Below are 16391 nucleotides of genomic sequence, written 5' to 3' on the forward strand. Positions count from 1 at the left end.
GTTTATTCTGTGGAACTTCAGAAAATGGAGCCAAGACCATGGAGTGGAGTCCCAAGGAGGCTCAGGTCAGTTTGTCATTAGAAGTGTGTGTCAGAATTGTAGATACCCAAGCAAGGCAGACTGCGGGGTGGAGAGTGAGTTCCCCAGCACCACAATGTTTAAGGGTATGAATGATCACTATTAAGGGACTCTAGATTAAATATTTGTTAGGATGCTTTTTTGTTTTAAGATTTTATTTATTTGAGAGAGAGCATAAGAGAGAGTGATAATGAGCAGGGTTTGGAGTAGGGAGTGGCAGAGGAAGAGGGAGAAGCAGGCTCCCCACTGAGCAGGGAACTCAACATGGGGCTCAATTGCAAGACCCTGGGATCATGACCTGAGCTGAAGGCAGACGCTTAACCAACTGAGTCACCGAGGTGCCCCTATAAGGACACTTTCAATTCAAAATAACTAAGATGCCATAAGTAAGAACTGATAATTTTATTTTAATTTTATAACTGACTATACATGAAGATGACTGTGCATTCTATAGCAGATGTGGTTTTCACTTAAGGTTATTCAAGACTCATTGTCTGGGTTCACATCACAAAGTTTTATCTTTAGAAAATTTGACATAAAACCAAATTCAGTCATGAATTTTATGCAATTAAATATTTAATTTGCTTTGGATTTTTAATCTTTAAAAATTAAGTTTCAAAAGAATAAGGAAACAAATTTAATCTTCTATTTTCTTAGTTTCCTGTTTTCTTCAGAAAATCAATGCAAGGAATACATAAAGGCAAAAGTAGTCTTAATGATCATTTATGACTCAGCAAATCATCAGGCTCAGAGCTGATTACCAATAACATGATAGAGCCTTTGAAATGCAAGACAGCCATCGATGGGCAAGTTCACGAGACTCATTCTTAATTTCACACTTGGTGTTTCCAGTTACATGATCTTCTTGCTTGTTCTGCTTTTCCATCTTCTCATTTTCACCTTCTACACCCCGACTTGGGTAGAGCGCGTGCAGTTGTGTGTCTCACATGCAATCTTTCCTTTTTCTTGTTTGTTCATGTGGTGTATTAGCACATTCTGTCACTGGAACTTTTCTTTCCCAGCAGGCTTTTACACTGGGAGAATAACTTAGCAACACTGAAGAGTCTGGGGCAGAAAATAAATCCATTTTGTTGCTCTGCCCAGTACCAGCATTACTATTTTTACCTTCCAGTACCCTGTTCAGAGAATATTGTCTGTTTACTTTCTAAAAGAGAAGAACATTTCCTTTTATGCACAAAATCTTCCAATTGCCTTACATCTCTCTATCTGTGCCTGGTTGCAGAAGCCGTCTGGTGCTTTGTTTCAGAGGCGGTTATGATGACTAGCACAGTTAATGTTTTCGGCTAGTTCTAAGGACAAGTGGATCTTTACATTTTTCACCCAACCTTCAGTTCTTTGGTTTTCTCTTTTTTAAAAAATTTCCCCAAAGTAAATTTAACATGTTCCATTTTGTAAATTTATGGTGTACAGTGTGTCACTTCAATATATTTATATATTATAATATGATTGCCAATGAAGCAATATTAATCACATTACATAATTATATTACAATATCATTGGCTGTATTCATTATTCAATGCATTAGACCTCCATTATGTGTTTATGACTCATTACAAGTTTGTACCCTTAGACACCATCATTCTTATCCCCCCAATGCTCATGTCCTGGTAACCACGATTTGTTTTCTATTTTTTTATAGGTCTGATTTTTCTAGATTCCATATAAGTGTTGTCATACAGTACTTGTCTTTCTCTGACTTACCTCACTTAACACAATGTGCTCGAGTTCCATGTATGTTGTCAAAAATGGGAATCTATCTTCCTTTCTCCTGGCTGGTAATATCCCCTTGTATATATGTACCACCTCTTTTTTATTCATTCACATGAGAATGGGTATTTGGGTTTCCATATCTTGGCTATTGTGTATAACGCTGCGATAAACATGGGAATGCAGATACCTCATTGAAATTCTGTTTTCTTTGCTGTTGGGTATATTCCCAGAAACAGAATTGCTGGGTCATATCGTAGATCTATTTTTTAATATTTTAAAGGAATCTCCATATTGGTTTTCATAGTGGTTGGACCAGTTTACATTCTCACCAGGAGTGTGTGTATATCCCCTTTTCACCAAATCTTCACGATCATCTGTTATCTCCTTTCCTTTTGATGATAGCCATCCTAACAGGTGTAAGGTGATAGTTCATTGTGGTTTTTACTTGAATCTTTTTTTTTTTTTTTTAAGATTTATTTGTTTGAGAGAGAGAGCGGGCTCAAGAGAGAAGGAGAGAAAATCTGAGGCAAACTCTGTGCAGAGTGCCGAGACCAATGCAGGGCTTGATCTCGTGACCGTGACATCATGACCTAAGCCAAAAACAAGAGTCAGCTACTTAACCAGCAGCCACTTATGTGCCCCGTTTGCATCGTCTTGATGATTAGTGATGTTGAGCATCTTTTCATGTGCCTTTTGGCCATTTTGAAGTCCCTTTTGGAAAAATATCTATATATCTATTTTGTTTGGCCCATTTTTAATCAAATTATTATTATTATTTTTTTTAAATATTGTATTTATTTCTTTGACAGAGAGACACAGCGAGAGAGGGAACACAAGCAGGGGGAGTGAGAGAGGGAGAAGCAGGCTTCCCACCAAGCTGGGAGCCTGATGCGGGGCTCGATCCCAGAATCCTGGGATCATGACCTGAGCCGAAGGCAGACGCTTAACGACTGAGCCACCCAGGTGCCCCTCAAATTATTTTTTTAAGTGTTATTAAATTGTGTTTAGTTCTTTATGTGTTTTGGATAGTAACCCCTTCTCTGATATGTAGTTTGTAAAAATTTTATCTGCTCCATAGGCTGCTGTTTCATTTTGTTAACTGAGTAGCAAAAGCTGTGCAGAAGCTTTTGAGTTTGATGTAGTCCCATTTGTTGTTTCTTTCTTTTGTTGTTTGTGCTTTTGGCATCACACTCAAAAAATCATTGCCAAGACCAATATCAGGAAGCTTCTTCCTTCCCTTTCTTCTTTCAAGATTTTTTTTTTTTTTTTAATTTATTTGACAGAGATCACAAGTAGGCAGAGAGGCAGGCAGAGGGGCGGGTGGGGAAGCAGGCTCCCCGCCGAGCAGAGAGCTGGATGTGGGGCTGGATCCCAGGACCCTGAGATCACGACCCGAGCGGAAGGCAGAGGCTTTAACCCACTGAGCCAAGAGTTCTATGATATCAAGTCTTAGGTTTAAGTCTCTGATGGATTTTGAGTTAATTTTTGTGGGTGGTGTGAGACAGGGGCCACTTGCTTTGTTTTGCATATACTTCAGATTTCCCAGCCCCGTTTGTGGACGAGACTGTCTTTCCCCCAGTGGTTGTTCTTGGTTTCATTGTCAAATATTCATTGACTGGATATGCTGGGATTTAGTTTTGGGCCCTCTATGCCCTTCCATTGGTCTATGAATCTGCTTTTGTGCCAGTACCATAGTGTTTTTATTAGTATGGTTTTGTAGTATAGTTTAAAATCAGGAAGTGTGATACCTCCAGCTTTAGTCTTTTTTTCTCAGGATTGCTTTGGCTATTCAGGGTCCTTTGTGGTTCCACACAAATTTTAGGATTGTTTCTACTAATTCTGTGAAGAATGCCTTTGGTATTTTTATGGGAATTGCATTAAATCTGTAGATCCTTTGAGTGGTATGGCCATTTTAACAATACTTATTCCTCCAAAACATGAATACAAAATGTATTTCCATTTGTTTTTGTCTTCTTCAGTTTCTTTTAGTCAAGTCTTATAGTTTTTGTTGTATAGATCTTTCACTTCCTTCGTTAAATTTATTCCCAAGTATTTTATCATTTTTGATGCCATTGCGGTTTAGATAGTTTTATTTCTTTTTCCAATGCTTCATCATTAGTATAAAAGAATGCCACTGATTTCTGTGAGTTGATTTTGTAACCTGCCACTTTCCTGAAATCATTGATTAATTCCAACAGTCTTTTTGATTGACTCTTTGGGATTTTTTTATATGTGAGATTATATCATTAGTAAATAGAGAAATTCTTACTTCTTTCTTCCAGATTTGGATGCCTTTTATTTCTTTGCTTTGCTCTAGTTAAGACTTTTCCAATTCTATACTAAATAGGAATGATGAGAGTAGGGAACCTTGCCTTGCTCATGATCTCAGAGGAAACACTTTCAGTTTTTCTCCATTCAGTATAATGTGACCTGTGGGTTTGTCGTATTTGGACTTTTTCATGTTGAGATATGTTCTTCTATACCCAATCTGTAAAGGGTTTTTTATCATAAAGGGATTTTATATTTTGTCAAATATTTTTTCTGTATGTATTGAGATGATCATATAGTTTTAATCTCTCATTTTACTGATGTGACAAATTACGTGTTTGTGTGTGTTGACTCCTCCTATAGCCCAGGGATAAATCCCACTTGGTCATAGTGCTTAATCTTTTTAATGAATTCTTGAATTTTGTTTCCTAATATTTGGTTGAGAATTTTGCATCTATATTCATCAGGACTATTTGTCTATAATTTTCTCTTCTTGTGGTGTCTTTAACTGGTTTTGGTATCAAGACAATGCTGGTTTTGTAAATGAGTTTGGAAGTGTTCCCTTCTCCTCAATATTTTTAAAGAGTCTTATGAGGACTGGTGTTAATTCATCTTTAAATGTTTGGTAGAATTCACCAGTGAAGCTCTCTGGCCTTGGAGTGTCCTGTGTTGAGAGTTTTACTGACTCAATCTCTTGAGTCACGATTGGTGTGTCCAGATGTTCTATTTTTCCTGATTCAGTCTTGGTAGATTGTGTGTTTCTAGAAATTTATCCATTTCTTGTCTATATTTTTGTAGTATCAGCTGTGATGCCTCCTTTTTCATTTCTAAATTTGAGTCTTCTCTCTTTTTCCTTAGCTTATCTAAAGATTTGTCCATTTGTTTTTTCAAAGCACCAGCTTTTAGTTCATTGATTCTTCCTATTGCTTTTCTGGACTTTACTTAATTTACTTAATTTATTTATACTCTGTTATTATTGCCTTCTCTCTCCTAATTTTGAGTTTAATTTGTTTCTCTCTTTCTAGTTCCTTGAGGTCTAAAGTTAGGTTGTTTATTTGAGATCTTTCTAATTTCTGAATATATGTGTTTATTGCTATGGGCTTTTAGAACAGCTTTTGCTGCAGCGCACAAAATTTGATATGTTACATTTTCCATTTTTTATTTGTTTCAAGGAATTCTTTACTTCCCTATTGATTTTTTCTTTGACCCATAGGTTATTTAGAAATGCATTGTTTAGTTTCCACAAATTTAAAATCTTCTTACTTTCCTTTTGTTGATTTCTAATTTCACATCATTGTAGTAGAGAAGACAGTTGGTATGATGTCAGTCTTCTTAAATTTGCTGAAATTAGTTTCATGGTCTCTCATGTGATCTGTTCTGGAAAATATTCCATGTGTGCTTAAGAAAAATGTGTATTCTGCTGCTATTGGATAGAATGTTTTATATATATATATAAAGTCATGAAATTCTTATATTCTGTGTTTTGGAAATGAAGTCTGATGATACAAGAAGCATGTATGTTTGGGGCTTGGAAGTCTCAATTACTGTGAGGTCCCTCCAACTTCTTATCTCTCTGACATAGATTCTCAACCATCTGCTCCTGGCCCTGTGGCCCCTGCCTGGCCTCCAGCTCCATCTCCCTGACCCTGTCCCATCATTGCTACTGTTCTCTCGCTGGTATGGTGATTGGGTCTGTCACCAGGGAAGGCCTGTGTTCCATCTTTACCCTCCTCCCCTATGGGTTTGTGAATGCAGACAAGGAGAGGATCAGGATGCAGTATGTACCCTGCTGAATCTTGAGGTGAGGCAAAAAGGAAGGCATCTTTAACCAGGCTGGTAGCACCAGGGTGCACTCAGTGGGGGGCTTAGTGGGGCCTCTTGCCCACCTCCAATCCAGGTACCAAGAGCATCTTGATGGCATGGAGTTTGCAGTCACTTGGGAGTCTCCTGTCTACCATGATTTAGGACACTGGTCTATGGGAGGGGAGATTGACTTCCTCACTCTGGCCTGAGCCCCACACTTTCATTTTCTACTGGGCACCCCCAAAATAATGTAGCTGGCCTTGTCTTTCTTTGTTATAAATGCATAGACTGAACTTCATTAAATATGAATTCAGCAGATGGGTAAGTACTTCTCATAACCATAGTGCAAGCCCACTGCCTTAGAGAGAAATAACATAAAGATTAAGCATGATGATAATGTCTAAGATATGTATATTTTACTCATAATCAAGTAAAAAACAAAGAGTAATCAGCAAATTAACAAGTTAGAGTCTTATTTTGACTTCTGTGGTGAATAGTTCTCAAATCTTTCCTGGAGATGTCAGTGTAGGTGAAAGTTGTGTGAACTATAGGTCACTAAATCAAATACAAAAAGTGAAAATTAGATCTTTTTTTCCAAAGTCCAAATAAGTTCAAGTTTATTAAGAAGCAACATGACTTCAGTGAAGTTAGAGATTTTGAATTTGAAAAATAGACAAAATATTGCTGTGCCTGGGTGGCTCAGCTGGTTAAGCTTTTGTCTTCAGCTCAGGTCACGATCCCGGGGTCCTGGGGTCAAGCCCTGTGTCCAGCTCCCTGCTCAGTGAGGAGTCTGCTTCTCTTTCCCTCTGCTCCCCTCCTCCACTTGTGCACATGTGCTCTCTTTCTCTCATTTTCTCATGGGCGAGCTCTTGCTCTTTCAAATAAATAAAATCTAAAAAAAAAAATCATAAACTTTAAAAATAGACAAAGTATTATAACAAATGCCAGAAGTACTTAAAACATGCTAACAATGATCTTGATAATTGATTCCATTGTGTCTAGAATAGCTTTCTATTAGTATTTACCTGGACGATAAATAATGTCCCTCTAGTAAGCTGATTGCCATTTCCTACTTCCAAATCACAGAAAATATTAGCATGAAACGTGTCCAATAAGTTACTTTAAAAAATTATTACAAACATCTTAAACATTTAAGTAACTGCATTGCATTTTATTTTTATGACTCAGGTTTTGTAAGACACACACTAATCAAGTTGGGTTGATATTGCTGCTCTCCAGCTAGAAAAGGCCAATGAGTTGTGACTCTCTAGAAACCTACCTTCCATTTGGTGTATCAGGGCCTACATTCTTGGGATCCCTCTTTGTTTCACTGACCAATGGCTTGGCAGTGATTATAGAAAATAACAAGTTCACACGGGAGAAGATGACTATATCCACCTGTCCTGAGATCCGAGGAGTGGCTTCATGCTCAGCCAGTAGCTCTTGCCTGACATCCCAGTTGCAAAGAGAACAGTGCTGCCTCCCTCTGCTTTCCAAACTTTCCAAATACTTTTTGAGAAGTCTTGGATTCCAAGCTGTGCTTGATGTCCATCTTATCCGAGGAGTTTTGGGTGTGAACACCATGGTGGACACACAGTGGGGGGTTTAACCTTGATCTTCCACACCCATGGCCTGGTCCTGACATTGACCAGAATGCTATAATCAGCTTGTCTTCTCGTAGGTGCCTCACTCCTGATGCAGAAGCCCGCCCAGATATTGTAGAAGTCAGCTCAATGATATCAGACGTCATGATGAAGTATTTAGACAACTTGTCTACATCCCAGCTGGCTTTGGAGAAGAAGCTGGAACGGGAACGGAAGCGTACACAGAGGTACTTTATGGAAGCCAACCGGAATGCTGTCACATGTCACCATGAGCTGGCTCTGTTATGTCATGTAAGTGCACAGCTGTCAGTGTCTTCATGATGTACCCCATTATAAGGTCACCTGCAGTGGTTCAGGCTTGTCTTAAGGGAGGATTATCTTAAGTTAAGAAAATATTAATTGCTACATGCAGTATTTCACTATTATATAGTTCCATTTTGCATTCCTTTCTAGACCTTATAATTAAAATTAAAGTCAATATAAATGGCTTTCCAATGAGCTACCCCTAATTTATTGTATATTGCAAAACTGGCAGCATCAAATAGATCCCTTAGCAATTCTGTAAGTTTACATTATGCTCTTTGTGTAGATAGCAGTGAATACATAGATTTTATTTCTTTAGAAATCTGATTTGGGGAATATGGATGGAAATTTTATGTGTTAATTCAGAGAAGGAAATAATAGTTGTCTTAATTTTATAGTTAATTTTATAAATAGTTGCCTTAGTTTTAGTCTAGTTGTTTTTATTACTATTTGTGGTGGTAATAATGCTGCCATGCTTCAAATAAGAATATGTCCTTCAATTTTTCTTGCCAATAACCTTCAAATTATTTTGATATTTAAGTTTATTTCTGAGCAGAGCTTGAAAAAGGGAAAAGCTACAAATGTCCACATATGCAAGTGACCATGACAGTGATGCTCTTGTTGCTGTCTCTTGTTTTCCCCCATGTGCTTTTGTTGTATCATGACCCATGATCCATTCTTTGCTCATACTCTGGGCTCCCCCAAGCGGGGATCAAGTCAGGGACCCTTCAACCTGGTACATATTCTTTTCTTCCCTCTTGGGCATGGGATCCAAGGAAATGGAAATAGTCCTAACACCCATTCTTTTTTTTTTTTCTATTTTTAAAGATTTTATTTATTTATTTGACAGAGAGAGAGAGAGAGAGAGAGAGAGATCACAAGCAGGCAGAGCGGCAGGCAGAGAGAAAGGGGAAAGCAGGCTTCCCGCTGAGCAGAGAGCCCAATGCGGGGCTCGATCCCAGAACCCTGAGACCATGACCTGAGCCGAAGGCAGAGGCTTAACCCTCTGAGCCACCCAGGCGCCCCCATAACACCCATTCTTAATCAAGGTACTTGGTCATCAAATTCCTTTCCAGGACCCTAAAGACCTGTTCTACCTCAGCTGGGAAAATAATATGAAGAGTTCATTTTAAAGAAGAGACAGCTATAATTTCTTTTCCTTCCTTCCTTCCTTCCATCCTCCCTCCCTCCCTTCCATCCTCCTTGCCTCCCTCCCTTCCTCTGATTTCTTGGATAACAACTTTCCATCAAACTCATTTCTATTAAAAGGAAAGCACTACTGTGTGGTGTGCTTGTCCTGACATTCTTGGAATCTGGAAGTTGAAGATTCAGTGTAGTTTTCTTTTGGGCAGGGAAAAACTCATCTTTATTGCCTTGCTGAGCCCAGCTGTAATTTCACAGAACAATACTTGGTGATTTTCTAAGGCCTTGGTTTGTTTAGGAGCATGTAACTTGGAGTTATAGCTCTTGCTGAACACAGTTAAATCACTTTTCTTGTTATTTTACTACCTGACTTTGTAAAAATTAGGCAACTATGAGAAACACACCATTCTATGCATGTCATGTTGCATTCAGAGTACAATGTTCCCAGGAAACTGAAATGCAAGAGATTTAGCCATTTCTATATATCTTAAGTATTTGAGGCCTTCTATTAAGTTCTGCACTGCAAAGCTACTTAGCCAATTTCCAGTTGGATACAAAAGAGTCAGTTTATATTAGATTCCCTTAGCTGATGTGGGGATGGGCGGAGTTAGTTTAGAATCTAACCACAAAAATCCTCTTATCTTTAGCTAAACACCTTGAGAATGGCTGTTTTATTTATTTATTTACTGCTCAGCTTTTTTTTTTTTTAAACTCTTACTGTGGAAAATTTCATGCATTTACAGAAATAAAGATTGTGCTTCGTGTAGCCACCCGCCAGCTTCAAGAATTTGCTACTTCAGGCCAATCACATACTGTTTTAATGCCCACCCACTACTCACTCCCTGCCCTCCGTAGGTTATTTTGAAACAAACCCAAACCACTATATCATGTCATCCATCAATATTTCAGTACGTATTTGGAGAGCCATTTTAACTGTAGAAATCCAGCTCTCAGGCCATGACTGGGTTAAACAAAGGGAGAAACCTGTAGTTGAGGCGGTTTCGAGGTTCTAGAGGTTCTGTACTCATCTGTAAATTAGGGGGAACACATTACCTATCACAGAAAGCACTAGGATTAAGTAAGTTTTATGTGTTTGAATAAACTGTACAAATGGAAAAGTGGCACAAAATTATAAGATAGCACCTGTTATATAAAGTAAGCAATGATTATGTTAAAAAAATAATTGTTGATGCAACTTGCTAATCCAGTATTAACTGGTCCATTAGTGCCAAATCCACGTGTGGTTTTCATGCAGTTAATAAGTATGTATTGAGCACGTGTTACCAGCCAGCCTTGATGCCCTCATGGAGCATCCAGTCTCATAGGGACCACAGAGAAGTGCTTTGTCTCTTGGCAGTTTATATTACTACGTTTAAAGAACAATCACATATCGTCTCCTTTGGCACTATTTTATGTATACTGATCATTTTTCATCTCTGGATTAATAAAATGTTAGTTAAAAGGAAAAGTGCAGCTTTATTAAAGAACTGAGAAGGAAATATGATTACCTTTAATCAAAAGACAGCATGCAGTTAATTGGCATTATCCTTGCTAAGTACCAATTAATTTCTTTTTAAAAACATACATTGACACCATTGCTGATGGAAAAATTATACGTATAAAATTTTATGTTTCTTTTTTTCTTAAGTCTTGTTATAGTATCATGATTATTTCATTTCAAATATGGTGGAATGTCTCCCAGAGCAGTTAATATCAACAATACAATTACACAATCCAATGATAGGCAATAGTCAAAGGAAAGGGAAATTAGTGGGTACATTATGTAGAACTTTATGAATTCTCAGCACCGATAAGGAGAGCCATTGTGAATTGCTGGAATTTTGCAAATTAAGGGGCAAGCAAATAATTGATAAGAAACATTAAGGACTCCTGTGTCATGGGGTATATGCTACTAACTTTTTTACATATTAGCTTATTCTCAATTATGGCAATAGTCTAGTAAAGACAAGTATTAATATATATTTCAAGAGGACACAGAAATCTTCACTAATAAAGTTCATGCCTGTGTACTGTGGTTTAGACCCTAAGAAAGAGAAGAAAATTTTCTTTCCGAAGAACATTAAGCTGTCTAATTTTTATGATTCAAAATAAAGATCATGAGGAGAGCGGAGTCAAGAATAAAATCTAAGGGTGCTGGGTGGCTCAGTCGGTTTTTAAGCATCTGCCTTCAGCTCAGGTCATGATCCCAGGGTCCTGGGATCGAGCCCCGAGTCAGGCTCCCTACTCAGCGGGGAGTCTGCTTCTCCCTCTCCCTCTGCTCTTCTACCTGCTTGTACTTACTTTCGTTCTGTCTCTCTCAAATAAATAAATAAATACTATTTTTGAAAAAGAATAAAACCAAGCAGAGAAAAATAAGATGTGATTTTTACTTAAATATGTAATAATAAGTCTATTGTGCTACCGAGGATACTGTGGCATTGTAGTAATCAAAATCATGATTGGCATTTTAGCATTATGTGCAACATGTTAAATACACAGAAGTGCTGCCCTTTGGTTGTCATCTTGTATCCCAGACAGAAAAATCAGTTGCAGACAATTCTAAACCGCATGCTGCTTAGATCCTCACCAGCAAATGCGAGGATGAGTGTTAAAACCCAGCCTGAAAAATGTGGGTAATCAATAGAAAACTCCCAATTTCATTCAGATTAGTGGGATTTTGTGGATCCAACTGTAAGCTAATATTAACATTTGTAAATAAAGCATATTTCTATGTGTACAAATGGAGCAGAGTTGAATGTATCGGGGAAACTGATGGGTAATCAGTGAAAGAAGCAAGTTCTTGAAGGGTGAGTTTTGCAGGGATTCCCACTTCTCTTCCAGTGATATTTGACAGGTACTATTATCGTCACCATCTCTGTTTTAAAGCTACGTGATTCTTTCTTTCTACCAGTAGAGTGAGTTTTTTCAGTCTGGAGAACTTTCACATCCATAAGACTAACAGGGCACAAAACAAAAAGAAAAATTGAAAATACTTGCAGTTTATAGTTAATAAAAGAACAAAGATTTGTTGAATATCTTCTGAATGTAAGACATGGTGCTTGCTATTGTGAAGGTTACAAAAGATTATAAGGAGTGGTCGCAGTCGTGAAGTGACTTATGCAGTCTACCTGGGCAGCCAAGATATATATGCAGGAGGAAATCTTGGCAAATACCAAATGATATCTCTGGCTGATATAGTTTAGGGAGGCTCCCAAAACAAGTGGCCTTGAAGTAGGTAAGAAAGTCACTCCTGCATGGAAAAGAATAGTGAAAGTGCATGAGCTCCGGATATACCAGCCTAGCACACTTAGGGCTACTAATCACATTTCAGGAATGGTATTATTTTATGCTTTAACTCAAAAGGCAAGGAAACGGAAACCAAGAGAAGAGACTTTTCCAAGGTTTTTTCAAGACTTTTCCAAACTAGTTTTCTGGTTTCAGACCTTGGACTGATAGTTGGATCTCCTGATTTATAATGCATATTTTGGTATGCATAGTTTGGAAAGTCTGGGAAAGTAGGCTGGTACTAGATGGCAGAAGTTTGTGGAATACCTAATCATGGTATTCATACCTCATGTTTGGATTTGAATCTGGGTAATGTGGACTGAAACCTTATATTTCTCCAGAGTAATTAACAACCAAGTTATCAAACTGAAGGGTAATTCTTCCTTATCATCCATATTTCCTTCTTGAATTTTTTCCCCTGTGGTTTCAACCACACCCCTCCATCCTGATTTCTATCTTACGTCTCTGAACACTCTTTTCTTTTCTTTTTTTTTTTTTTTGTTTTTTAAAGATTTTATTTATTTATTTGACAGACAGAGATTACAAGTAGGCAGAGAGGCAGGCAGAGAGAGAGAGAGAGAGGAGGAAGCAGGTTCCCCGCTGAGCAGAGAGCCTGATGCGGGGCTCTGGGATCATGACCAGAGCCGAAGGCAGAGGCTTTAACCCACTGAGCCACCCAGGTGCCCCCGAACACTCTTTTCTTATTCTCTCTTCCGACCCCGTACTCTTAAGCTTTGATGTTCTGCTTCTCTTCTTGCTCTTCTCTAGAGTGAGCTCTGGCCAGTTTCATGGTTTTTCGTTTCATATGAATTTGGGTAAAAATTGCTTGTATAAAATGGGAACTTTATCTTCCATAATCATATATCATTTTGTTTTGGACCCCTGTTCCTGCTGATAGCAGAAAATGGTGGATATAGGCATGAACACTTATATCAGCTATTTTGGTCTAAAAGTTTCTCTCCCATTTCAAGAGCTCTCCTCTCCATCTCTGTCTCCCAAGATGGCAGCTGGGTACAGGAGGAAGCCTAGGTATCTTCATGCCACTGGGAGGGGTTTCTGTGTGTTATTGCCGCCTTCTTTTGGCCTCCGTTGACTTCAGATGAGGTGAACCTATCCCTGTGGCTTTGGGGGACATACGGTGGGATCCCTGGTTTGAGCTGTCTTGTCTGTGCTCCCTCCATGAAGTGATAACCTGGTGGACTCACCAGTGAGCGCTATATCCACTTTCTACATTCCCATTGTGGCACGTGGGACCTTTGGATTCCCACCTATGCCGCATAGTCCATGGGGAACTAACTGGGAGTGGGGGCACAATATCAGCCCTACCTTATCCATTCAACAAATATTTATTGAATACCTATTAGGTATCAGGTACTATTCTAGGTACAGGGGATACAGGTACAGGGAACACAGTGTTTCTCCCCGCATGGGCCTTGTACTAAATGCCCATATTAGCTATATGGTATATAGTGTCATGATGGTCACGAAGCTTCTCTGGAACTTTCAGTCTTTTCTGGCTGAACCTGACTTGTTCCCTTAAACCCTCTGCTCTGCTTCACTCACAAGGTTCACCTCTGCTGGAGAGGATGTGAGGAGGAAAAACAAAGATGTTTGAACTTGCCTTCTTATCTTCTATCCTTCTCTCTGGCTCCTTCTTTGAACTTCAGAAAGACTTCCCAGTTCCCCATCTGCACGCTAGAAACTGCCCTTCTACCAAAACCTCCTCTTGCCCAGGTGTTCTTCATTCAGGACTAGGACTTCCTTGGGTTTATAAGCCCCAGGCTTCTGGTCTGGGGAGGCATAAGCATTTGCCTCCAAATGCCCCCAAATAAGCATTTGGGGAGGAAAAGTACACAATATTTTCTAAGAAGGCCAAATACACTGGGATGTGTTTTACAACACATACATTTTCTGAAGACATCCAAAACTATGTGTCTGATCCCAGCCTTTCCCGCATGATGGACCTAAATTTTGAGCTGGACATTTACCCGTGTGTCTAATCGGTACCTCATGTTCAGCAAGTCCCACAGTGAATGGATTCTCTTTCCTTAACCCAGTGATGTTCTACACCTCATCACCTTAATTGAAACCTGGACATCTTCAATTCATTCTCCCTCAAATCCTACATCCGTTTCATTAGCAATCTTTTACCAGTCCTACTTTTGAAATGCCTGACAAATCCATCTTAACCTTCCAGTTCTCATTCTCATTGTCTCACATTGGGTCATTGCAATATCCAACTTTCTTGCCTCTCTATTCTCCTCCTCAACCTTAGCAGTGATTCAGTGTACCACCTCTGCACTGTCTACAAGGTCCTCAGAAACTGTGTGCGTGTGAATGGAGAGCCATTTTGTTTATCACAATGACGTTGACTACTACTGGCACTTAAGGGGAGGCAGCCAGGGCTGCTAATATCATGCCATGTACAGAACAGTCCTGCACAGAATGTATAAAGCAGAACTAGTAGAAGATACATACGAAGAGATTTATTAGAAGGAATTATCTTATACAATTGTGGGGGCTGGCTAGGTAATGGAGTAGGCTGGCAGGAAGGGCAGGTTGAAACTTTAGGACATGGGCTGAACCTGCTGTCCACAGATGGAGTTTCTTTTTCATCTCAAAGAAGCCTCAGCTTTAAAGACCTTCCAAATGATCAAATCCATTCTACTCAGGTTATCTAGAATCAGCTCCCTCCCTTAACCATCCCCTATGTGCCTACCAAGATGATCTTTCAAAAATCACATCTGATCTTGATAAATCATCTCATGCTTAAGAGGATGAGTAAATGTTCCCATAGTGAGTCCTAGAAATGTACTCTAAGCTTTTGGTGAATTACAAAAAGGAAGATTTCTGTGATAGTCTCATGTTGTCAAACTACTGAAATATGGCGCACATAATTATTATCCTAAATTCCGTCTACCTTGGGGCTGGGGGAAGCAGCTAGTAGAGCACTTGTCCACAAGGATTATTATCTAAATCCACCAACCCTTTATAATTTCACTTAAAGAAATGGAATTCTTCTTGTAGTTTTCTAATACAATCTGTATATGTTCTTGGCAAACTTTATTGACAGGCATTTAGTATTAATCCTAAATTCTCAAATATCTTTAAAGTGGACCACATAGGAATTGAGCAAATATGCAACTACCTGATTCTCATTTTCTTAGTGCAAGTTTAAAAAAACTGTTGTGCTATTTATTTATCTGAGCTGTTTTATTTTTATGATACCATATGTCATTTACAATTTCTGGGCATGCCACTAAAGGCGTGTGTCTGCAATCCTCTGCTAAGAGATTAAATTAAGCCATGTAGAAAATGATGTATTTTAAAGGGACAATATATTTGTGAACATCTTTGCTTTTATTGTCTGGTTAATTGTTGACTGAATTTCCCCCAAGGCTGTGAAAATGCAACAAATAATGATGCAGTGAAAGAAGTATCGGGAAAAATCATGACTTGTTTTGGCAACATTCTATATTTGTTATGGTTTAAGAAAATAAAGCAATGCCTTTTAAGCTCCTGCACAAATGTATACACCATTCTCACATCCACACCCTAACTCCCCCCTTGTTTGTGGAGATAAAATTTACCTACAGTAAGATGTACAAATTTTAATTACTTAGTTTAATAACTTTTGACACATGGTTAACTTGCACCCAAAACGAGATTCAGAACATTTCTGTGAGCTCAAAAATTTCCCTCTTGCCCTTTCCCATACAGTTCCCTGCCCATGGACAGACTTATGATTTCTGACACTGCGGATTACTTTTGCCTCTTATTTTGACTTCATATAAATCACAAACGGTCTGTGCTCTTTACCGTCTGCCTTAGTTCATGTGACCTAATGTCACTGAGATTGATCCGTGATGTTGTGTTTAATAGTTCTTTGTTTATAATGTTCGATAGTATTATGTGGTATGAACATATCATAATTTATTCTCCTGTTGATGAACACTGTGTTGTTTCCAGATTTGGGGTTTTATATAAGACTGCTATGAATTTTCTTACATAAGTCTTCTTGTGCATATGCTTTCATTTCTCTTAGGCAAATACCTAGGAGTACAATTTCAGGGTCTTAAGGTAGTGGTACGTTTAATTCAAAAAGAAACTACCAAGCAGTTCTCCAAAATTGTAATGGTTAGCATTTTTAGGAGCAATGTATGAGAGTTGCTCAAT

The 16391-nt window shown here is 38.6% G+C and overlaps 1 protein-coding gene across 4 annotated transcripts in view; it reads left to right on the top strand.

The window, feature by feature from the left end:
* Positions 1–16391, top strand: part of LOC111155077 (NIMA related kinase 10) — a 215373-nt gene that overhangs the window by 136037 nt on the left and 62945 nt on the right. For all 4 annotated transcript variants that reach the window (XM_022515118.1, XM_022515115.1, XM_022515116.1 and 1 more), the window contains one exon: positions 7562–7775. In XM_022515118.1, the coding sequence (XP_022370826.1) occupies positions 7562–7775 (214 nt within the window). The remainder of the gene's footprint in view (positions 1–7561; positions 7776–16391) is intronic.

The sequence above is a fragment of the Enhydra lutris genome, unplaced genomic scaffold (genome assembly GCF_002288905.1).
Source record: "Enhydra lutris kenyoni isolate GAN:26980312 unplaced genomic scaffold, ASM228890v2 scaffoldscaffold39, whole genome shotgun sequence".
NCBI classification, from domain to species: domain Eukaryota; kingdom Metazoa; phylum Chordata; class Mammalia; order Carnivora; family Mustelidae; genus Enhydra; species Enhydra lutris.